The sequence below is a fragment of the Ranitomeya imitator genome, chromosome 9 (genome assembly GCF_032444005.1).
Source record: "Ranitomeya imitator isolate aRanImi1 chromosome 9, aRanImi1.pri, whole genome shotgun sequence".
Lineage (NCBI taxonomy): Eukaryota > Metazoa > Chordata > Amphibia > Anura > Dendrobatidae > Ranitomeya > Ranitomeya imitator.
This window is the reverse complement of record NC_091290.1, coordinates 21,078,444-21,103,471: the sequence shown is the minus strand read 5'-3', so window position 1 is coordinate 21,103,471 and position 25,028 is coordinate 21,078,444. Positions and strand designations below refer to the sequence as shown.

At 43.7% G+C, this 25,028-nt stretch overlaps 1 protein-coding gene across 3 annotated transcripts; it reads left to right on the top strand.

The window, feature by feature from the left end:
- Positions 1–2,933: 2,933 nt before the first annotated feature.
- On the top strand, positions 2,934–24,821 carry HPS5 (HPS5 biogenesis of lysosomal organelles complex 2 subunit 2). 3 transcript variants are annotated; one of them, XM_069740042.1, is made up of 24 exons: positions 2,934–3,019; positions 9,638–9,775; positions 10,318–10,428; positions 10,514–10,578; positions 10,812–11,004; positions 11,760–11,893; positions 12,057–12,272; positions 14,311–14,382; positions 14,466–14,554; positions 14,847–15,025; positions 15,774–15,932; positions 16,088–16,247; positions 16,500–16,623; positions 17,149–17,295; positions 18,333–18,413; positions 18,991–19,484; positions 20,355–20,475; positions 20,598–20,753; positions 21,129–21,248; positions 21,557–21,670; positions 21,754–21,860; positions 22,043–22,313; positions 24,334–24,407; positions 24,691–24,821. In XM_069740042.1, the coding sequence occupies exons 2-23, from the start codon at positions 9,674–9,676 to the stop codon at positions 24,392–24,394; spliced, it is 3,276 nt and encodes a 1,091-aa protein (XP_069596143.1). In that variant the 5' UTR covers positions 2,934–3,019; positions 9,638–9,673; the 3' UTR covers positions 24,395–24,407; positions 24,691–24,821. The 3 variants fall into 3 exon arrangements, with proteins under 3 accessions (XP_069596143.1, XP_069596144.1, XP_069596142.1); XM_069740043.1 differs by lacking the exon at positions 24,691–24,821 and having other exon boundaries at positions 16,521–16,623; positions 24,334–24,532; XM_069740041.1 differs by lacking the exon at positions 24,691–24,821 and having other exon boundaries at positions 24,334–24,532.
- The last annotated feature ends 207 nt before the right edge of the window (positions 24,822–25,028 follow it).

Genomic DNA, 25,028 nt, shown 5'->3' with positions numbered 1-25,028 from the left:
TCATTTTGAGGGGTCTATATGATAGAAAATAACTAAGTGTGACACCATTCTAAAAACTGCACCCCCTCAGGCCGGCCTCACACTCAGCGTATAAAAATACAGTCCGTATTTTACGGCCGTAATATGCTACAAAATTGAAAAAATGGTGATCCGTAAGTACTCTGTAGGCAGGGTGTGTCGTGCGTATTTTGCAGGGTGTGTATTTTGCTCATGGCATCCTCCGTATGGCATCCGTACTGCGAGATTTTCTCGCAGGCTTGCAAAACCGACATACAAGGGAACCATGTGCTCAAAAAATCGTAAAAACATATATAGTGTGTGTGTGAGAGATATATATATATATATATATATATATATATATATATATATATATATATATATATAATTTATTTTTATTTTTTTCATACAGTAAACCATCTCATATCCCCTTTTTTTTTTTTTGCATATTCCACACTACTAATGTTAGTAGTGTGTATGTGCAAAATTTGGGCGCTCTAGCTATTTAAGGGTTAAATTGCGGAAAAAATTGGCGTGGACTCCCGCGCAATTTTCTCCGCCAGAATGGGAAAGCCAGTGACTGAGGGCAGATATTAATAGCCTGGAGAGGGTCCATGGTTATTGCGCACCCCCCCCTGGCTAAAAACATCTTCCCCCAGCCACCCCAGAAAAGGCACATCTGGAAGATGCGCTTATTCTGGCACTTGGCCACTCTCTTCCCATTCCCGTGTAGCGGTGGGATATGGGGTAATGAAGGGTTAATGTCACCTTGCTATTGTAAGGTGACATTAAACCAGAATAATAATGGAGAGGCGTCAATTATGACACCTATCCATTATTAATCCAATTGTCTGAAATGGTTAAAAACACATTATTACAAAGTATTTTAATGAAATAACCACAGGTTTTTATAATATTTTATTATACTGGTAATCCACCTGAAGACCCTCGTTCTGTAAAAAAGGTAAATTAAAAAAAAAAAAATATCCCATACTTTCCGTCGTTCTGTCACGTCCCACGATGTAAATCCATCTGAAGGGGTTAACTAATTTTACAAGTAGAAGCTCTGCTAATGCAGCGGTGCTCCTGCGGGGAATGAATGGAATGTAGGTGAATGACCTGTAGTTGCCTTCAGTTGCGGTGATGCGCCCTCTGCTGGATGTCCACATATGAACTCGAGTGTGGGAAAATATTCTGAAAAGTTCCCAGGAGGACAATCATGCAGTCTAACTGAAAATGAACAATAAAGGGTAATGCCAGGATTATGTCCCTCAATCCTGAAGGACCCAAAGCCGTGAAATGGGAGCTGAGGGATATAAAAAAAAAAAGCCTGCTCCTGTTATCAATGTCATTCTACAGGACTTCAGCCTCGGGACCCAGGTTCCAGCTGGTGGATTACAGAATTGCATCACTGCCCCACAAATTTGCCCCCCACCTTCTTGGATGGGGCAGAAGGGTGGTCCAGGTGTGGCTATCGCAGAAGGACGGTCCTGGTGGGGCCGCTGTCCTCCCCCCTACCCCATGTATGGGGCGGGAGGAAGGTCCTGGCGGGGATGTTCCCACCCAACCCTGGATGGGGAGGAAGGATGGTCAGGGAAGGGCTACCCCCCTCTCTCCCGGATAGGGCGGAAGGACGGTCCAGGCGGGGCTGTTGTTCTCCTGGATGGGGTGGAAGGATGATCCTGGCGGGGCTGTCGTCCCCACCCCCATCATGTATGAGGTGGGAGGAAGGTCCTGATGGGGCTGTTCCAACCCACCCACCCCTGGATAGGGAAGATGGTCATTGCAGGGCTGCCAAACCCTGGAGATGGGGCGGGAGGAAGGTCCTGGTGGTGCCGAACCCCCCCCCCCCCCCCCATCCAGATGGGGTGGGAAGAAGGTCCTTATGGGGCTGCTGCCCTCAACCACCCCCGGGTGAGGCGGGAGGAAGGTCCTGGCGGGGCTGAACCCCACCCCCTCTGGATGGGGTCGGGATAAGGTCCTTACGGGGCTGCCCCCAACCACCCCCGGGTGAGGCGGGAGGAAGGTCCTTGAGAGCACCTACTGACCCTCATGTCTCCACAGAAGCAGAGCCAAACTTTGGGGTCCTGAAACAAGCTGCAACACCTGCTTTTTGTCTGCAGCTTTTTCTTTCTCTTACTGCCAAGATATCAGGTTTTGGCTGCAGAAATAAAAGCAACATGTGTACAAAGCCTTAATGAGAGTACGCAGCCTTTGATGTGAACGTTCCTTTTTTCTAGATCACAAAAATAGAACATTGTGCGCTATATAGTTCAGAATCAATTGAAGCAGAGGAAAAGCCGCCCGAAAGCTAAACATGTTCCCAAATTTATTTATTTTTAAGGCAGAAAAATTCCACATAAAAACCAAACGATGTGACCGTGTCCTTATTGTAGGAACGCACCAATTTTTTATGTGGATTTTACATTGGAACCTTTCTAAAACTCACTTCAAAAACCTTCATGTGAACGTGTGCGCGATCAATTATTTATTTTGCTCCAATCGCAGTAAAACTTCAGCTTTTTGGTACAATTTTCGAAAGAAAACAAAACGCGTTGTGACTGTCGCTCTGGGCTTTGTTCACACTGCTATTTTTGGGGGGCAGTAAAATCCATAGCAAAAAAAAACAACCCTGTGAACAGTCCCTTATACAGAAAGCAGAGCGTTTTATCTGCTCGTGTGACTCGAGGAGTTGCCATTCCAGCACTTTTCCCCTTCGCTCCGGACAGGAGGACGCCACATTCCGGAGCAGTCACCGCCGCACAGGAGACGCCGCTCACTAATGAGAGGCATGTGACACAGCGGTGAGACCCCGCACAGTGACTCCACCCTGTTCCGAACACACAGCCAATCACAGGCCTCCATATAAAAGTAGCTACCACAGGCGGCCAATCACCAAGCCTGTCTCATCCTCCCTCATAAAATTAGCCCCTCCCCTCTAATCAGACTGTGGCTCTCCCTCTCACAAGCCTTCACCAGTTCCTGACAGGCTCTGCTCGGTGACACCGGAGAGGCGGACACGGTCTGTATGTCCGGGCATTACCCTCATTCCGATACGTTGTTGCGCTTAGTTTTTAGATTTTTAGTCAGTTTTGTGATTTTCTGAGCTTTTCTTTACTTTATGTTGTCCAATTATTGTTGGTTAATTTTCACCTGACCCGACCGTCTTTCCGGAGTGGAACGGGACACCGTGAAGTGAAGCTGAGGCGCCATGGCGATTACTGGATGTTTATGAAACTGGCTAAAAGAGAAAAAAAAAAAATATTTTTTGTTGTCCATAGCAACCAATCCCAGCGCAGCTTTCATTTCGGATAGTGCTCTTCAAAAATGGAAGCTGTGCGCTGATTGGTTGATACAGGGGGAAAAAAACGGGTCGGGAGGAAGGTCCTGGCGGGGCTGATGACGGGTCGGGAGGCAGGTCCTGGCGGGGCTGATGACGGGTCGGGAGGCAGGTCCCGGCGGGGCTGATGACGGGTCGGGAGGAAGGTCCCGGCGGGGCTGATGACGGGTCGGGAGGCAGGGGCTGATGACGGGTCGGGAGGCAGGGGCTGATGACGGGTCGGGAGGCAGGTCCCGGCGGGGCTGATGACGGGTCGGGAGGCAGGGGCTGATGACGGGTCGGGAGAACGGTCCCGGCGGGGCTGATGACGGGTCGGGAGGAAGGTCCCGGCGGGGCTGATGACGGGTCGGGAGGCAGGTCCCGGCGGGGCTGATGACGGGTCGGTAGGCAGGTCCCGGCGGGGCTGATGACGGGTCGGTAGGCAGGTCCCGGCGGGGCTGATGACGGGTCGGGAGGCAGGTCCCGGCGGGGCTGATGACGGGTCGGGAGGCAGGTCCCGGCGGGGCTGATGACGGGTCGGGAGGCAGGTCCCGGCGGGGCTGATGACGGGTCGGTAGGCAGGTCCCGGCGGGGCTGATGACGGGTCGGGAGGAAGGTCCCGGCGGGGCTGATGACGGGTCGGGAGGCAGGTCCCGGCGGGGCTGATGACGGGTCGGGAGGCAGGGGCTGATGACGGGTTGGGAGAACGGTCCCGGCGGGGCTGATGACGGGACGGTAGGCAGGTCCCGGCGGGGCTGATGACGGGTCGGGAGGAAGGTCCCGGCGGGGCTGATGACGGGTCGGGAGGCAGGTCCCGGCGGGGCTGATGACGGGTCGGGAGGCAGGTCCCGGCGGGGCTGATGACGGGTCGGGAGGAAGGTCCCGGCGGGGCTGATGACGGGTCGGGAGGCAGGTCCCGGCGGGGCTGATGACGGGTCGGGAGGCAGGTCCCGGCGGGGCTGATGACGGGTCGGGAGGCAGGTCCCGGCGGGGCTGATGACGGGTCGGGAGGCAGGTCCCGGCGGGGCTGATGACGGGTCGTGAGGCAGGTCCCGGCGGGGCTGATGACGGGTCGTGAGGCAGGTCCCGGCGGGGCTGATGACGGGTCGGGAGGACGGTCCCGGCGGGGCTGATGACGGGTCGGGAGGAAGGTCCCGGCGGGGCTGATGACTGGTCGGGAGGCAGGTCCCGGCGGGGCTGATGACGGGTCGGGAGGCAGGGGCTGATGACGGGTTGGGAGAACGGTCCTGGCGGGGCTGATGACGGGACGGTAGGCAGGTCCCGGCGGGGCTGATGACGGGTCGGGAGGCAGGTCCTGGCGGGGCTGCCCCTCCGTATTTGGAACGAAGGTCCGGCCAAGGCCAGAATGCCTCATGCTGCTTTTTGTGTAGTTGCATTTTTGTCAGTACATTTTGTGAGGTTCCCTTTTGACACCAACCATTAGACTGAACGCTTTTCCTGACGAATGCGGTAACGGCACTGTCTCTTATGTGGATGACTTGTCACAGTCGCCCAGGACTACATTTCAAAAACCTGACCGTCACATCCAAACATAGACTTAAGTGTGAACAGGTGCTGAACCTAGAGTCGCCAACTCGTATGTAGTGAAATGAATAAGGCTGCACACTGCAGCGCTAAAACATGCAAACACGAAAATTGAACTGCATTACTGCACTAGAAATATGAAAAATGAGAGCGTTTAGCGCATAAAAATGGCCAATTTTATGTGTACCTGGTAGCCACTTTACGGCATCTCTCTTATACCAGGTCCTACGCTTGCCTTTCCTCGCTGAGAATAAACGTCTCCATCTGACGGTCAGTTTTTTTAAATGTATTCTCTAGCCTTCTGATCGTGCACTCCGCCTCCTAGTCACAGGTGTTTTAATTACAGCAGGTCCAATACCCCTCCACAGAGAGAGAGAATTTTAGTCTAAGAAGAGGTTTCACATGCACCCATTCAGATGGAGACGTTTATTCTCAGCGAGGTTAGGCAAGTGTAGGACCTGGTATAAGAGAGATGCCGTAAAGTGGCTACCAGGTACACATAAAATTGGCCATTTTTATGCGCTAAACGCTCTCATTTTTCATATTTCTAGTGCAGTAATGCAGTTCAATTTTCGTGTTTCATGTTTGCATGTTTTAGCGCTGCAGTGTGCTGCCTTATTTACTTGACTTTTTAGTCGCCCAGGACTGGCACGGGCCACCTCCACTCTTGCAGCCAGGTGGCCGCTGCATTTTGGGCAATGTCAAAACACCGCTCCAATTTCTGATCACCTGTGGACATTGCAGCGACACATTGTTCGCCTGATGCCTGAGCTTCTCTCTTCTGCCCATTGTTGGTTGACCTCTCTGCTCTTTGCATTTTCTCCCAACACAATGGAGCTATTAGCTGTGTAACCCATTCCTCACCCAGATCTGCACCCATCATCCGTCTACAGATGCTGCAATACTTCACTTTTGCAAGTTCTCACGGGTGACTGACTGCAGCGGGGGAGTCAGTGTCACAGGACCTGACTGATCTCCGCTCATCTCCCCCATTCAGGGTCCACAGCTGCAGATAATGGAGTCTTGTGACTTGCATTAACCGTTTTTTCTCCTGATTGAATAATCGGTCGGGTTGGGGGAGGGGTGAATGGTGTGGGGAAACACAGAAGCATTAAATAATCCACTAGTTCTGACAGTCCGGCATTAGGCGTCAATATAAAATTACACTTCTCAAAATAACCCAATAATCCAGAATATCTGATAATTTGGCGCCTTTTGCGTTACATTACTTTTGTGCCATGATTTCACAAAATTGTAAAAATATAGCTTCAATGTGACTTTAAAGAATTGCAGCAAGAAACGGAAAGCGACAGAAATTTCTGAACGTTTTGTAAGGGCACAGATTGGGGGGCGGATAAAGGATGAGATCAGCGGCGCCACAATCCATCACTTCTGTAATGACCTTCAGAGGAGGACGAGGACCTGAAATATGATCAATACTGGGCAGGAAGTGGCCGGGAACATAAGTCTTACTGTAAGAGCAGCCAAGGTTTTATGTCCTTGATGCGCCTTCCAGAGACCTGTGATGTGACCGGAGGAGAGAGAAGAGGAGCAAAACCACAGGCACAAAGAGGAGGAAAGTCACAGATACTGCTCAGTGCAGCGGAGAATCCCCCGAGGGCAGTATTATAGTAGTCATATTCTTGTACATAGGAGCAGTATTATAGTAGTTATATTCTTGTACATAGGGGCAGTATTATAGTAGTTATGTTCTTGTACATAGGGGCAGTATTATAGTAGTTATATTCTTGTACATAGGGGCAGTATTATAGTAGTTATATTCTTGTACATAGCGGCAGTATTATACTAGTTATATTCTTGCACATAGGGCAGTATTATATTAGTTATATTCTTGTACATAGGGGCAGTATTATAGTAGTTATATTGTGTATATATATATATATATATATAGGGGCAGTATTATAGTAGGTATATTCTTGTACATAGAGGACAGTATTATAGTAGTTATATTCTTGTATATAGGGGCAGTATTATGGTAGTTATATTCTTGTATACAGGGGGCAGTATTATAGTAGTTATATTCTTGTACATAGGGGCAGTATTATAGTAGTTATATTCTTGTACATAGCGGCAGTATTATAGTAGTTATATTGTATATATAGGGGCAGTATTATAGTAGGTATATTCTTGTACATAGAGGACAGTATTATAGTAGTTATATTCTTGTACATAGGAGCAGTATTATAGTAATTATATTCTTGTACATAGGGGCAGTATTATAGTAGTTATATTCTTGTACATAGGGGCAGTATTATATTAGTTATATTCTTGTACATAGGGGCAGTATTATAGTAGTTATATTCTTGTACACAGGAGCAGTATTATAGTAGTTATATTCTTGTACACAGGAGCAGTATTATAGTAGTTATATTCTTGTACATAGGAGCAGTATTATAGTAGTTATATTCTTGTACATAGGGGCAGTATTATAGTAGTTATATTCTTGTACATAGGGGCAGTATTATAGTAGTTATATTCTTGTACATAGGGGCAGTATTATAGTAGTTATATTCTTGTACATAGGAGCAGTATTATAGTAGTTATATTCTTGTACATAGGAGCAGTATTATAGTAGTTATATTCTTGTACATAGGGGCAGTATTATAGTAGTTATATTCTTGTATATAGGGGCAGTATTATGGTAGTTATATTCTTGTATACAGGGGGCAGTATTATAGTAGTTATATTCTTGTACATAGCGGCAGTATTATACTAGTTATATTCTTGCACATAGGGGCAGTATTATAGTAGTTATATTGTATATATAGGGGCAGTATTATAGTAGGTATATTCTTGTACATAGAGGACAGTATTATAGTAGTTATATTCTTGTACATAGGAGCAGTATTATAGTAGTTATATTCTTGTACATAGGAGCAGTATTATAGTAGTTATATTCTTGTACATAGGAGCAGTATTATAGTAGTTATATTCTTGTACATAGGGGCAGTATTATAGTAGTTATATTCTTGTATATAGGGGCAGTATTATGGTAGTTATATTCTTGTATACAGGGGGCAGTATTATAGTAGTTATATTCTTGTACATAGGGGCAGTATTATAGTAGTTATATTCTTGTACATAGCGGCAGTATTATACTAGTTATATTCTTGCACATAGGGCAGTATTATAGTAGTTATATTGTATATATAGGGGCAGTACTATAGTAGGTATATTCTTGTACATAGAGGACAGTATTATAGTAGTTATATTCTTGTACATAGGAGCAGTATTATAGTAATTATATTCTTGTACATAGGGGCAGTATTATAGTAGTTATATTCTTGTACATAGGGGCAGTATTATATTAGTTATATTCTTGTACATAGGGGCAGTATTATAGTAGTTATATTCTTGTACACAGGAGCAGTATTATAGTAGTTATATTCTTGTACACAGGAGCAGTATTATAGTAGTTATATTCTTGTACATAGGAGCAGTATTATAGTAGTTATATTCTTGTACATAGGGGCAGTATTATAGTAGTTATATTCTTGTACATAGGGGCAGTATTATAGTAGTTATATTCTTGTACATAGGGGCAGTATTATAGTAGTTATATTCTTGTACATAGGAGCAGTATTATAGTAGTTATATTCTTGTACATAGGAGGCAGTATTATAGTAGTTATATTCTTGTATATAGGGGCAGTATTATAGTAGTTATATTCTTGTACATAGGGGCAGTATTATAGTAGTTATATTCTTGTACATAGGAGGCAGTATTATAGTAGTTATATTCTTGTATATAGGGGCAGTATTATAGTAGTTATATTCTTGTACATAGGAGCAGTATTATAGTAGTTATATTCTTGTACATAGGGGCAGTATTATAGTAGTTATATTCTTGTATATAGGGGCAGTATTATGTTAGTTATATTCTTGTATACAGGGGGCAGTATTATAGTAATATTCTTGTACATAGCGGCAGTATTATACTAGTTATATTCTTGCACATAGGGCAGTATTATATTAGTTATATTCTTGTACATAGGGGCAGTATTATAGTAGTTATATTGTATATATATGGGCAGTATTATAGTAGTTATATTCTTGTACATGGGCAGTATTATAGTAGTTATATTCTTGTACACAGGAGCAGTATTATAGTAGTTATATTCTTGTACATAGGAGCAGTATTATAGTAGTTATATTCTTGTACATAGGAGCAGTATTATAGTAGTTATATTCTTGTACATAGGGGCAGTATTATAGTAGTTATATTCTTGTACACCGTAGTATGACTATAATATAATTGTATTCAGTCTACAGTAAAGAGGATTGTTCTTTCGGTGAAATCAGATACGTATAACAAACATTAATAGTAAAGTACTGTAAACCACCTGGAGGTTAATATTGACCTTTGGAATCTCCCTGATGTTAATATCACCTTTTCGTCCCTTCCCCCGGCTCTGAGAAGTCGTGGAGTATTTCATAATCTGGAGAGGGTAATCATCTCTGCGCTCCTGTTCCTCTTCTGAAGTCGTTAGCCGTTTATTTCCCAATAACAGGGAAGTTGCCAGACTGATGATTGGACATATGGGTGAAGGTTTGGGGTGACAAACTGATTTAAAAAAAATCTGCCTCACAGAAGTTACCAATAAAACTAATTTGTATAGTGACTGGGGAGCTTTGTGCGTAGAACCTGCTGTATAGTATTTACCCTGTATGAGCTGTGTAGTCTATGACTTGTGGATTTTACCCCATCTGGTGGTAATAAATGGTACTGCAATTAATATATTTTCACTTGTTTCAGGGCATGTAATGTGCAGTAAAGGACGGTCTTTTCTCCATGAGTGCCCCCGTGCCAGAAGCCCCCAGCCATGTTCTGGCAGAATTTGACTCCCTCGATCCTTTGCTGTCCATCCTGCGCTTAGATTCCAGCAGATTAAAGGTATCAAAACTTTTTTTATACAACGTATATATTTTTTTTATGTACAAGGCATGTGTATCCAGGGAATTGCATTCATGATAGAAGAGGCTCGGTGTGCCCTATCCTATATCGCATTCATTATATAATCTCTGCTTAACGTCAGTGAATAAAAACATTCTTGGCTGCAAATTCCACTTTACGCTGATACATTGTAGCAGACCAGCGGGTTTCAGCTCTGGTGTATTTATCTTAGAGCATTGTGCAAGCTGGATACAATTGTAACAAACGGTGAAGTATTACACCCGGATAGAATGTGGCAGTGTTTCACACTTGGGGTGTGAATAAGAAAGTTTGGTCACTGACAACAAGCAGAGGTCTTGAAAATAGCGAGGACTAAAAGCAAAAACTGTATTAGAAAGTTCCAGTATATTTCATTATGGAATACATAGTCTTTATTCACGTAACACAGGAAAACCCTAAACATTGTTTTTGAAGCTTGTTGGATCTGCCACCATCTTTATGCTGATGTATCAGTGCTTTACGAGGATTGCTTGCCCTTGTAGTGCACGTGTTTGGACGTGTCCAGGAGATGGCTGGTTCTTGGCAGTTCAGGGGGAGGCCTGAACCTCATCCAGAAGGACGGCTGGAAACAGAGACTCTTCCTTACCCACAAGGTACAAGGGGTCTTTATTTCAGGGTATCCCCTTTTCATACCAAAGTGCCCATCATTAACCTCTTACATTGTTGTTGTGGATTTAGGAGGGCGGCATCTCCAGGGCCGCCTGCTGCCCCCATGATGACGACTTTGTGGCGGTTGCAACCAGGTATTTGACTTCTTCTTCCCATAAGAAATGTATGTATGTACTGTATGTATGTGTGTGGAGATAGATATATATATATATATTCTCCTCACTGTCACTAGGTGTTTGATAAATGGCTCTTATGGCTTTCGGCATCCTTCGCCTTATGTGGCTGATAACAATGCTGCATAAGCTAATACCGTTGTTGGGTTTTGAGGTCCACATCTCATCGCTCCGCTCTGACACTGTTCCTACAGTCAGGGAATTGTGGTTGTCTGGGAATTAAACCAGGAACGTCGCGGGAAACCAGAAAGGATCTACGTGTCGTCCGAGCACAAGGGTCGCAAGGTGACCGCCCTCTGCTGGGACTCTGCAGCGCTGCGCGTGTTTGTCGGCGACCACATGGGCAAAGTGTCTGCTATCAAATTAAACTCTTCTAAGCAAGGAAAGGTGAGCGCAAGCTGTCTGATAATGCTCCACTAATTTGGTGTATACGATATGTTGCGTGGTGTCCTTTTTTTTTTTTTTTTTTTCCCGTGGGTGTACCAACTTACTGGTTTCTGTAGCAGGTCTCCTGCTGCCATGGCAGCCCATCGGCACTCTAATTATGTTGCGGATAACCAATGGTGCACCCCACAACCACCACCACGCTCCTCTTGAGCCGCCCACCTTAAATGCAGCTGTCAGGAATGACCGCTGCACTTAATGGAGTTACTGGCAGCAACATACCATACCATAACATCGCTGCGGTTACCAGCAGATGAGTCTATGGGAGTTTGTTGTGTTTTGTTTTTGTTTTGTTTTGTTTTTTATTTTGCTTTATCACTTTCTACAATGGTGGCGCTCTCTTGGCCCAAGATATGTGCAAGTGACAAACGTCTTACTTGCTTTACTATATCTTCAGTGTTACCTTTTCAGCTCTGCTACCTCGTGTCAGTCTTGATCAGTGCCTCCAGCTCCCCTTTGTTGCCTGTTGGAGTCATAAATCCACTTTCTAGCTCCTTAGAGGCTTCAGCTGCTATTTTTCCATTTTTGCCCACCATGCTTTACACTGCAGGCTGCTGCTCTTTTTTTGTTTTTCTCAAGATGTTGCGTAGAGATGAATTATTTGCCAGCAAAGAATAGAAATCAGGAAGATCAAGGGGCAGCTCTGATTTTTTTTAAATTTTTTTTCTTAAGTGCTACCTTAACCCTTTCTTGCCCAGGCAGCTGCTTCTTTCGTGATGTTCCCGGTCCAGATAATCACCAGCGTTGACTCCCGGGTGGTGCAGCTGGATTACATGGATGGTCGTCTGCTCATCTCCTCCCTGAGCCGCTCCTATTTGTGTGACACTGACAGGTGAGCTGCACTACCTGTATACACTCTGGGGTGCCCCCTTGTGGATGGGCTGGATAGTGGCACACAGACGTGTATATGTGGAGACCTTGATGTGGCTGCTGATTTTAGAGAAAAGTTCTCAGGAACCGTCTAGAAATAATTCTACTTATCTTTCATCATCCAGGGAGAAATTCTGGAAGATCGGCAACAAGGAGAGAGATGGGGAATACGGGGCCTGTTTTTTTCCTGGAGGACGGAGCTTGGGGGCTCAGCAGCCCCTCATATACTGCGCTCGGCCTGGATCCAGGATGTGGGAGGTGAACTTTGAAGGAGAAGTGCTGAGCACTCACCAGTTCAAGCAGCTCCTGTCCTCAGCGCCTCTGCCGATCATTAACACCAGGTATGTAATGACTCCGCTGTGACTGAGGATCCTGTTTTTTAGGCCGGTTTCACACATCAGTGGCTCCGGTACGTGAGGTGACAGTTTTCTCACGTACCGGAGACACTGACTTACGTAGACACATTAACGCCACTTGGAGCTGTCTTAGCAGCTACTTAAAGGTCAACGACAATCTATATTATACCAATAGGAACCCTTTATGTACTAAAGATAACACAGATAAAATATAGCTTTTAAAAGCTATATTTTATCTGTGTTATCTTTAGTACATAAAGGGTTCCTATTGGTATAATTACGTAGACACATTAAAATAAATGTGTCTCTGCACATGTCAGTGTGTTTTCACGGACCGTTTGCAAAACACGGAGACATGTCAGTATTCGTGGGAGCGCACAGATCACACGGACCCATTAAAGTCAATGGGTCCGTGTAAACACGTACCGCACACGGATGCTGTCCGTGTGCGTTTTTTCTGTCATGGGGTTAAAATTGTAAAAATTGTTGCAATATACGGACAGCACACGGACCCTAAAAACGTACTCACGGATATCACACGGATCCCACACGGATGGCCTACGTGTGCACACTGACACACGGCCACGGATAACTCCGGTACCATTTTCTCCGGTACCGGAATTATCTGGACGTGCGAGACTGGCCTTAAAGACATAGTCCTACAGAAACTGCTGCTCTTCACCACTAGGGGGTGCGTAATGCCATTTTGTATATATTGCATCTATTGGACCTGTATCAACAAGTGTATGCTAACAGCTCCCTCTTGTGGCAGCTGGCAGAATTAAGAATTTTTCACATTTTATTCTATTGCTGTAAAAAAAAGTTTTATGCTGCGACCAGAGGCTAAAATGTGTTATACGTCAAGATAATGTATGTACACAGTGACTGCACCAGCAGAATAGTGAGTGCAGCTCTGGAGTATAATACAGGATGTAACTCAGGATCAGTAATGTAATGTATGTACACAGTGACTGCACCAGCAGAATAGTGAGTGCAGCTCTGGAGTATAATACAGGATGTAACTCAGGATCAGTAATGTAATGTATGTACACAGTGACTGCACCAGCAGAATAGTGAGTGCAGCTCTGGAGTATAATACAGGATGTAACTCAGGATCAGTAATGTAATGTATGTACACAGTGACTGCACCAGCAGAATAGTGAGTGCAGCTCTGGAGTATAATACAGGATGTAACTCAGGATCAGTAATGTATGTACACAGTGACTGCACCAGCAGAATAGTGAGTGCAGCTCTGGGGTATAATACAGGATGTAACTCAGGATCAGTAATGTATGTACACAGTGACTGCACCAGCAGAATAGTGAGTGCAGCTCTGGAGTATAATACAGGATGTAACTCAGGATCAGTAATGTAATGTATGTACACAGTGACTGCACCAGCAGAATAGTGAGTGCAGCTCTGGAGTATAATACAGGATGTAACTCAGGATTAGTAATGTAATGTATGTACACAGTGACTGCACCAGCAGAATAGTGAGTGCAGCTCTGGGGTATAATACAGGATGTAACTCAGGATCAGTAATGTAATGTATGTACACAGTGACTGCACCAGCAGAATAGTGAGTGCAGCTCTGGAGTATAATACAGGATGTAACTCAGGATCAGTAATGTAATGTATGTACACAGTGACTGCACCAGCAGAATAGTGAGTGCAGCTCTGGAGTATAATACAGGATGTAACTCAGGATCAGTAATGTAATGTATGTACACAGTGACTGCACCAGCAGAATAGTGAGTGCAGCTCTGGAGTATAATACAGGATGTAACTCAGGATCAGTAATGTAATGTATGTACACAGTGACTGCACCAGCAGAATAGTGAGTGCAGCTCTGGGGTATAATACAGGATGTAACTCAGGATCAGTAATGTAATGTATGTACACAGTGACTGCACCAGCAGAATAGTGAGTGCAGCTCTGGGGTATAATACATGAATGTACACGGTGACTTTTCTTTAGGAACATTCTCTCTACTATAAGATTTGCTTTGTGCCGTTGTCTGCAGGTCGGACCCCCAGTATGATGCCTTCCCTGTTCCTCCTCAGTCTTTAGCTTTTGCCAAGCTCCTGTTTGTTGGGTAAGGAGTGAGATGAACGTTTCCTTCTTTCCTCCGGAGCGGATTATAATGGATCTGAACTAATGTTTTGCTCTTTATTGCAGTGATCATAGCGTTGTGACGTGGACAGAGCGGGGGATTTATGTGTTCATCCCTCAGAATGTTCAGGTTTTGCTGTGGAGTCAAATGAAAGGCAAGTTGCTGAACTGGACATTTAACATTTCTGGCTTTTTCCTTTGAGAAAGTGTTTGGCCCCATCCCAAACTTCTGAATAGACCAATGTGTAAAACTTCTACACCAGAAAAAATCCCCAAATTAATTTTTATCCTGTGGGATGCCCTTGATTTGGGGACCAATCCTCTGCTGTGTCACCTTGACCTACACTCCCCCATTTAGCTATTTACCAGTGCTGGGGGACGGCGTGTTATCTACATTCTTAAGAAGAAACAAAAAGCAGAATTGCAGCCATGTGCCTCCCTCTGCAGGTATCCAGGACGTATCTGTGTACAAGAACGAACTCTTCTGCCTCCACATAGACGGGAAGATCTCCCACCTCTCCCTGCTCCCTGTGGACAGATGTGTGGAGCGACTGATAAAGAGGAACCTTTGGGGCGCGGCGGCCAGAGTCTGCCATATATTCCAGGGTGCCGTCATTACCAGCAAAGTGAGTGAGACGACGTCCACTTGTACCCTGATGTCTGTATATGGGGGGTAACCTGCCATGTTAGGTCTAGGCGACATCCACTCGTACCCTGATGTCTGTATATGGGGGGTAACCTGCCATGTTAGGTCTAGGCGACATCCACTCGTACCCTGATGTCTGTATATGGGGGTAACCTGCCATGTTAGATCTAGGCGACATCCACTCATACCCTGATGTCTGTATATGGGGGGGTAACCTGCCATGTTATATCTATGTGACATCCACTCGTACCCTGATGTCTGTATATGGGGGGTAACTTGTCATGTCTTATATAGGTGACGTCCACCTGTACCCTGATGTCTGTGTATGGGGGGTAACCTGTCATGTTATATCTATGTGACATCCACTCATACCCTGATCTCTGTATATGGGGGGTAACCTGCCATGTTAGATCTAGGCGACATCCACTCATACCCTGATGTCTGTATATGGGGGGGGTAACCTGCCATGTTAGATCTAGGAGATGTCCACTCATACCCTGATGTCTGTATATGGGGGGGTAACCTGCCATGTTATATCTGTGACATCCACTCGTACCCTGATGTCTGTATATGGGGGGTAACTTGTCATGTCTTATAGGTGACGTCCACTCATACCCTGATGTCTGTATATGGGGGGGTAACCTGCCATGTTATATCTAAGCGACATCCACTCATACCCTGATCTCTGTATATGGAGGGGTAACCCGCTGCCATATTTTATCATCTAGGCACGAAAGGTGTTATCTATTGAAAAAATGGAGCACCTAAAAGCTCAGCTCGATCTTGTGATTCAGCAAGACCTGATCGCTCAGATGGAGGACGTCCTGTCCAGAGCGGAGCCCATGGACTCTGCCTGCAGCAGCAGAAGGAGCAGCATCTCGTCTCATGTAAGCAGCAGAGTTGCATCGTTTTTTTTTTTCAGTATTCGATGCTGTGGAGCGATGGCTGCATGGGTGGACACAGCCTTTCTTAATACTTTTGGGGTGACGCGTCATTAGAGGTGATCTTTATCTCAGATTGTTTTTTTTTTTTTGCTTCACAGGAAAGTTTTAACGTGTTGGACTGTGGAATCTATCGGGTGATCAGTCGCAGGAACAGTCAGTCCGACGAAGACTCTGGGTCTCTGCACAGTCAGACCCTGTCGGAGGACGAGCGGCTGCGGGAGCTTTCTGTGCAGCCGGATGAAGAACAGGCCGAGCTCGGTAAATCGTGCAGTGATTGTTAATAGAAACAGGAGGATATATTCTAAATCAGCAGAACTCTGAATGCAGCTCTGGAGTAAAATGTGATCTGACCCAAGTATTGTCTGAAAACAAAAAAATGTCTATCGTGCCTTCCGCTCTGCTCCTCAATAATGAGTGCTACCCTCATCAGATCTCTGGCACATCAGTTTTTGATTTTCACTCACATTTATTTTATTTTCTATATTTTGCCATGCATGTTCTTCTCATCAGACACCGTTTCTCATGCCTCAGTGAATGTGGACAACGATCGGACCGAGTCCCACCTACCATTTAACATCTCATTACCATTCCGCTCCACCTCACCCCGTGTGTCTCTTCAAGCAGTGAAAGAAAGGTAAATCAAGGGTTAACCGCTTGACACTGACAGTTCACACACAATATCATATTTGGTCCCAAATGTGTAAAAATGTAAAAAATAAATAAATAATAAAAAAAAATATTTCAGTACCACTTAATACCACTGGATGTCACTATGTACCACTGCAGGAATGTAGTTTCTCCCCTATACTAATTATTTGGGGGCTCATTTAATGTTATGGAGTTTCGGTGCAAAATCATAAGCGCTTGATATTATAGATCTAAAATTCCACTTCAATCTTTTTTTTTTTCTCCTGACAACTTTGTTACCATCCTCATCAATGAAATTTATCTGAGCTGTGGATGGACACCCACAGAAATATATAGCCAGAATATCTGCAGGAAGTGTTGTCTTGGTCATTTATCATTTCTGATTATACAGATGTTTCCTGTAAGGATTTAACGTCTACATAAAAAAAAAAAAACTTAAAAACGGAAATAATATGCATTCCGAGTTTTGCCTATAACCTAAGCCCCCTCCCTGCATTGTTTTTGGTTCCAGTGTTTCCAGTTTTGTTCGAAAAACTACAGAGAAAATTGGGACCCTCCATATGAGTCCTGAAATAAGGAGGAAGCAGGAGCCGACAGAAGAGCGACCCCTGGAGGTGTCTGTTAATGGGGTGTCCCAGCCAGAGGAGGAGAGGACTGAGTGAGTCCATTATAACCGAATAGGGAGAGTGGATTGTAGCGGTAGGAAGGGTTTGTGGTGTTCGCTGATTTTTGGCGGTGATGAGTTCTCTTAGAATTATGCTACACTTAACAAATTCTGCCACCAGGTGGATCTCTCTTGGTCCATTAAAGTTAATTTAACATCTGTCATAAACAAAAGAGATGAGCGAATAAATTCCCAGGACCCTGGTGCATGACCCCATCAGTAGTGTGTGACTGCTGGTCAGGAGCCCTGTGAAGCGCCTCCTACCTGCCGCCATTCCTGGGTCCTCTTTAGATTAAAGGGAACCTGTCACCCCCAAAATCGAGGGTGAGGTAAGCCCACCAGCATCAGGGGCTTATCTACAGCATTCTGTAATGCTGTAGATAAGCCCCGATGTAACCTGAAAGTTGAGAAAAAGCGGTTAGATCATACTCACCCAGGGGTGGTCCCGCTGCTTGTCCTGGTCCGGCGCCTCCTATCTTCATCAGATGACGTCCACTTCAGGTCTTCACGCTGCGGCGCAGGCGTACTTTGTCCTGTTAAGGGCAGAGCAAAGTACTGCAGTGTGCAGGCGCCAGGAAAGGTCAGAGAGGCCCAGCACCTGAGCACTGCAGTACTTTGCTCTGTCCTCAACAGGGAAGACAAAGTACGCCTGCGCCGGAGCCGTAGCGTGAAGACCTGAAGTGGACGTCATCTGATGAAGATAGGAGGCGCCGGAATGGACCGCAGCGGAACCGCCCCTGGGTGAGTATAATCTAGCCTCTTTTTCTCATCTTTCAGGATACATCGGGGGCTTATCTACAGCATTACAGAATGCTGTAGATAAGACCCTGATGCCCGTGGGCTTACCTCACCATCGATTTTGGGGGTGACCGATTCCCTTTAACTGGTCAGTGCTGTTGGGTAGGAAGCAGCTCCTGACCGGAAGCCACAAACTACTGATGTGGCCACTGGACCGGGATCCTGTGAATTTATTCACTCGTCTCTATTAACGACCATTTATTTTTTGCAAATCTTTCACTCTTGCATTACAGATTGGATCTCGTGCAGCCTCCTGAGCCCTCAATAGAAGAAATTCTAGTAGATGAGCTGAAATCTGCAACTTCTGAGACCCTGTAAGTAATGAATGTGAGCACTTATAGCTATGATAACAAGCGGGCATTTTTATTGTACAAGATCTTTTGGGTTGTGAGTACTTTCTCCATATTACAGTTTCCATATTGAATGAATCTACATAAAAGTGGAGTGACTGTACGTAAATTACGTAAACTGTGTACATGAATTGCGTATCCCGCACTGATTTTTGTATTATACTCCAGAGCTGCACTCACTGTTCTGCTGGTGCAGTCACTGTGTACATACATTACATTACTGATCCTGAGTTACATCCTGTATTATACTCCAGAGCTGCACTCACTATTCTGCTGGTGCAGTCACTGTGTACATACATTACATTACTAATCCTGAGTTACATCCTGTATTATACCCCAGAGCTGCGCTCACTATTCTGCTGGTGCAGTCACTGTGTACATACATTACATTACTGATCCTGAGTTACATCCTGTATTATACTCCAGAGCTGCACTCATTATTCTAGATAAACTTGGCTTCAAGTGACAACTATTGTCTAGTGAACTTGATCCCCACAATCCTTGTGGATTTTCTAATTCTTATTTCTGCTTTCTTTAATAGACATAAAATTCAAGAGCCTCAGGTCCTGTTTGATGTGGAAGCCATGAGGAAGATCTTAAGCATTTGGCTCGGGTACCTTGATAAAGCTCTTTGGCCCCAAGACCAACCCAACCGGAGCCCAACTGAGTCTTCTCTGGGAACGCTACAGTGTTCTGGGGAAGTAAGTGGCATCCACATGGACCCCACAAATGAACCAGAGAAGTTGGAGGAGAAGACAATGGTCCATCTTCCGTCAGGGGAGCATCTGGGCTTCCAGATTAACGCTCCCTTTCTTCTAGAAGAGTCCTTACAGCGGGACGTGTCTCAGCTCGCCATGATGTGCCTGGAGTTCAGAGCTTTTAGTACTGAGGCTCCTCCAGATCCGGACGCCTGTGCTACTCAATTCATACAAAACTACTTATTTCTTCTTGACCTTAAAAGGTTAAAACGCTGCATTGTCCTAAATTATGGAGACACCCCGGAGGTCTGGAGCACCTACATAGAGGGGCTAAAAGGTATTGGATCTGAACCGGGATGAGAAATTACATTAATAGAAGTTTTCTAGAGCTGTTAAACTGACGGATGATCCTTAGAACAGGTGATCGAGACATATCTAATATTAACCAATCAGTGGCATCCACCTTACATGTACGACAACATGCGTACTGCCTGGCTCAGGAGCTGCGTACTGCCTGGCTCAGGAGCTGCGTACTGCCTGGCTCAGGAGCTGCACTCTCTCCTTACACCATGGATGCTCGCTGTATTACACAGCCGGCACCTGACAGAAGCTGATGTTACTGTCAGAGCCAGCTCTGATCATAATGTAATACCGTTTAATTCCACTCTCAAGCATGACTGCGGCATTTAAAAGGCTTTACTTTGGTGCCCCTCAGTTCTGATAGCCATCGGCCCCCTTTGAGATGCATTTGTGGGCTTGGCGATGCATCTCTGGGGGGCTTGAAGGCCCTGTGTCTGCAATGATAGAAGTCCTATGGAAGTCCAGTGAGATCATCAATGCAAAGTATAAGTATGGCCTTTGGAAGAAGAGTAGGAAAAGAAATTAAAGTGCAAAAAATAAAAATATCCCCTGGTCTTTTTAAGGGGTTGAAGGCTTGTCTTGGGACATAGTGGGTGAAGGCGCAACTGGTGGGCCATGCCAGATTGTGAAGCTATTGGGCTCCAAGTGAAGTCTGGCTTCTAAGTACCATATTACTTTGGTTTGGGGTTCTGTGTTTTTTTTTTTTTTTTAATATAGCCTCATTCAACTACCTGCTATGCAGATTGAAGACATAATGTTCTATCTGCTGTACAGGGCACTGCCTCTCCATGCCACACAGGATGCCGGATTCCTTTAAACCCTGCCCACTTACGTTTTCTGTTTTCAGAGCTGACAAGTTCAGCACCAGAGGTCCAGGCCATCAGAAATGGTGACTTGGTGAGAGCGATCCAAGCGTTGACTGATCTGGAGCCTTGGGATAGCCCTCTCCTGCTGGCGCATGTTTCCAGGTATCTCCTAATATTTGCAGATTATCCAATGCTACATTAGGGGCTTTACTCTTACGTATAATCTGTATGGATAGATTTGTGATGGTGTTTTTATTTTTTTTTTTCATTTTTGCTTCTTTCAGGATTTATGAAAAGTTTGGTGAAGCAGCAGCGAGGGCTCTCATCACGTTTTACCCGTCAGTCTTACCAGCCGATGTCGTACGGATCTGCAGCGACCATCCGGGACACTTTCTAGCGTATCTGGACAATCTCATGAAGTCTAAACCCGAGGAGCAGAGGTAGAATGCAAATAATCGGGAGTTGGTAGGAGCAAAAGCAGAAATATCTTCTGAGAAAGGGACTCTGAAATTCCCCGCCGGAAAGAAGCAGTTGCCACACATGTGTTCAACCACGCCATTCATTGTCTATGTGATGGCCATGGATAACCAAGGGCTTAAGTCTATCTCCGGCAGTCCCGTAGACAATGATTGGAGTCTGAGGTGCTCATGCATGGCCACCACTCTGTTCTGATAGGGCATTTCAGAACTGGGAGCCCCAGCAATTTACCGCCGATTGTGTGGATACATTTTTATTTTCCAAGCCCATTTTTAAGAAGTTACTTATTGCAGTAATGTTGTGATATTATTATCATGCGCTATATTCTGGTATTGTAGACTTTCTCTACTACAGTCCCTTGCTCAGCCTGAGTCTCTAAAGCTGGACTGGCTTCTTCTGGCCATTTGCCACGATGCGCCTCACCCCAGCAACACCATGAACCCCAGTGGAAATCCAAGGTGAGCAGTTTTGGTCTTCTGTGTTCCTTACAATCCATATTACCTGTTTTTTTTTTGTTTTGTTTTTTTTTTCTCACGTCTGGCTTGTCTACATGATGCCACGTGTAGAGCACCCCTTCCTGCTCCCAATTACATGCCCACGGTGTTTGGGATTGCTCCTTGCTCTTACCTGATGCCATATGTATTGATATATTTGGCATTTCCCTGCCAAGCACCAGTATCTCTGTCCTGCTGCTCCTTGCTTCTTTCTTGCTTGGTACCTGTCGTTTGCAATGTGCATTTATGTACCTTATGATCCTTCCTCCCAGGCCGCGGTCACATCTGTACACGTGGGGGTACGGGCAGCTCATGTCACTTCTGATCAAGCTGCCGTCAGACTTTGCAACCAAAGAGAAAATGTTGGAAATTTGTAAAACATTTGGGTAAGAAGGTGACGATCTGTCTGTCTTAGTATATATAACGGAGGGCGCGTTTCTAAATGTCTCTTTGCTCCTTTACCTTTTAGTTATTGGCCGGGTTTCATCGCACTTTGTTTGCAGCTGGAGAAAAGACTTGAAGCCCTGACCACCATAGTCCATCTTGATGACCTGCAACTAATCGATGAGAAAAATGGTCAGTAGAGTAAATCAATAGCTGACTATTCATCCTCCAGGGTATCGGCAGATAGTTGATCCGTTTTTACTGAAGAGCAGCAGCATAAAGTATGGTGGAGAGAGCGAATTGGGTTGTATATGTGTTGATTTTTTGTCTCTCCTTTTTTCATATATTTTTGTATAATATTGATATGTAATTAGGTTTATTACCAGAGACGATGGACGAATGGAAATATATAGTATATCTAGCCAAAGACCAGCAACACAGGACTGTGAATGGAGATGCCTCAACTGCTGATTATTCTGACGGGACAAACTGCATCAGCGTGGAGAATGTGGCACTGCTGTTGGCAAAAGCGATTGGTCCAGATCGTGCCATGCCGTATTTACAAGACTGGGGGGTGACGGAGGCATTATCTGACAGATTTTCCAAGATATGTGATATTATGAAGGTGTCAGAGAAAAGACAAAGGTACAGTGTCCTAGTATATTAGTTATTACTAATAATACTGCTCCTATTTACAAGAATATAACTACAATACTGCCAATATGTACAAGAATATAACTATTATAATACTGCTCCTATGTACAAGAATATAACTACTATAATGCTGCCCCTATGTGCTAGAATATAACTACTATAATACTGCTCCTATGTACAAGAATATAACTACTATAATACTGCCCCTATGTACAAGAATATAACTATTATAATACTGCCCCTATGTACAAGAATATAACTATTATAATACTGCTCCTATGTACAAGAATATAACTACTATAATACTGCCCCTATGTGCTAGAATATAACTACTATAATACTGCTCCTATGTACAAGAATATAACTACTATAATACTGCCCCTATGTACAAGAATATATCTACTATAATACTGCTCCCTATGTACAAGAATATAACTACTATAATACTGCCCCCATGTGCAAGAATATAACTACTATAATACTGCTCCTATGTACAAGAATATATCTACTATAATACTGCCCCTATATACAAGAATATAACTACTATAATACTGCCCCCATGTGCAAGAATATAACTACTATAATACTGCCCCTATGTACAAGAATATATCTACTATAATACTGCCCCTATGTGCTAGAATATAACTACTATAATACTGCTCCTATGTACAAGAATATAACTATTATAATACTGCCCCTATGTACAAGAATATAACTATTATAATACTGCTCCTATGTACAAGAATATAACTACTATAATACTGCCCCTATGTGCTAGAATATAACTACTATAATACTGCTCCTATGTACAAGAATATAACTACTATAATACTGCCCCTATGTACAAGAATATATCTACTATAATACTGCTCCCTATGTACAAGAATATAACTACTATAATACTGCCCCCATGTGCAAGAATATAACTACTATAATACTGCTCCTATGTACAAGAATATATCTACTATAATACTGCCCCTATATACAAGAATATAACTACTATAATACTGCCCCCATGTGCAAGAATATAACTACTATAATACTGCCCCTATGTACAAGAATATAACTACTATAATACTGCCCCTATGTGCTAGAATATAACTACTATAATACTGCTCCTATGTACAAGAATATAACTACTATAATACTGCCCCTATGTACAAGAATATATCTACTATAATACTGCTCCCTATGTACAAGAATATAACTACTATAATACTGCCCCCATGTGCAAGAATATAACTACTATAATACTGCTCCTATGTACAAGAATATATCTACTATAATACTGCCCCTATATACAAGAATATAACTACTATAATACTGCCCCCATGTGCAAGAATATAACTACTATAATACTGCCCCTATGTACAAGAATATATCTACTATAATACTGCTCCCTATGTACAAGAATATAACTACTATAATACTGCCCCTATGTGCAAGAATATAACTACTATAATACTGCTCCCTATGTACAAGAATATAACTACTATAATACTGCCCCTATGTGCAAGAATATAACTACTATAATACTGCCCCTATGTACAAGAATATAACTACTATAATACTGCTCCTATGTACAAGAATATATCTACTATAATACAGCCCCTATGTACAAGAATATAACTACTATAATACTGCCCCTATGTACAAGAATATAACTACTATAATACTGCCCCCATGTGCAAGAATATAACTACTATAATACTGCTCCTATGTACAAGAATATATCTACTATAATACTGCTCCTATGTACAAGAATATATCTACTATAATACAGCCCCTATGTACAAGAATATAACTACTATAATACTGCCGAAAAAACCTTCTTAAAGTCAAAATTTATTGCAAAAAGTTAAAAGGATGTATCATCCATGTGAGTAATGAAGTATGACTTGGAATAAAACTATATAGCAACAGCGATGCGTTTTGATCGTAATGATCTTAATCCTCGTTAGTAGACATTGCAACGCTCACCTTGCACTGATGGGATGATTTGTCTTTGCAGAGCTCTGATCCAGTCTATGCTGGAAAGATGTGAGAGATTTCTGTGGTCCCAGCAAGTATAACGACTCCAGCTCCGCTAACATTGTCCTGGCGTGTGAACTGCAGTAAATCTATAAATGGCAGCTGATATTTCCTTGTCTCCTCGGAACGACAAGGTTAACGTTGATAATTCTGTTACATGTCACTGTTATATTTATATATATATATATATATATATATATATATATATATATATATATATATATATATATATATATATATATATGTGATTATATAATCCGGATGCCAAGAGATCCGTATAACTGGAATCAAAGACTCCACAATGTAATATGCGACTTTAAGGAGATCTAGTGATCAGACAAGACGCACGGATCCGCTGTGCTGGAAAACTATTCTCTCTATTTCTGGGTCTGACATCAGAAAGACACAGAACCGAATTACCGCACAATAGTACTTTTTTAGTAACTCCAAGTATTTATGACTTTGAAGTGATGCTCTAATCGCCGCTATTCAAAGTGAATATTGGAAGGTTCTAGTTATTACAGATTTATTATCTAACTTTCTGTAGTTTGTAGAAACTCTAATATAAAATCAGAAAACTTTAAAACCTATTTGTTTTCTCAGTGATCACCATTAGACAGCTCAATATTTTTATACCTATCATTAGTGCTTCGTTTCATAAAGAATGGTAAAAGA

What these genes read in the sequence shown, in the direction of transcription:
- HPS5 (XM_069740042.1), top strand. Translation starts at nt 9,674, where the DNA reads ATGAGTGCCCCCGTGCCAGAAGCCCCCAGCCATGTTCTGGCAGAATTT. An exon ending in TCTAAACCCGAGGAGCAGAG is followed by an intron (nt 20,754 to 21,128) that starts GTAGAATGCAAA and finishes CTGGTATTGTAG; the next exon opens with ACTTTCTCTACTACAGTCCC. An exon ending in GAAATTTGTAAAACATTTGG is followed by an intron (nt 21,671 to 21,753) that starts GTAAGAAGGTGA and finishes TTTACCTTTTAG; the next exon opens with TTATTGGCCGGGTTTCATCG.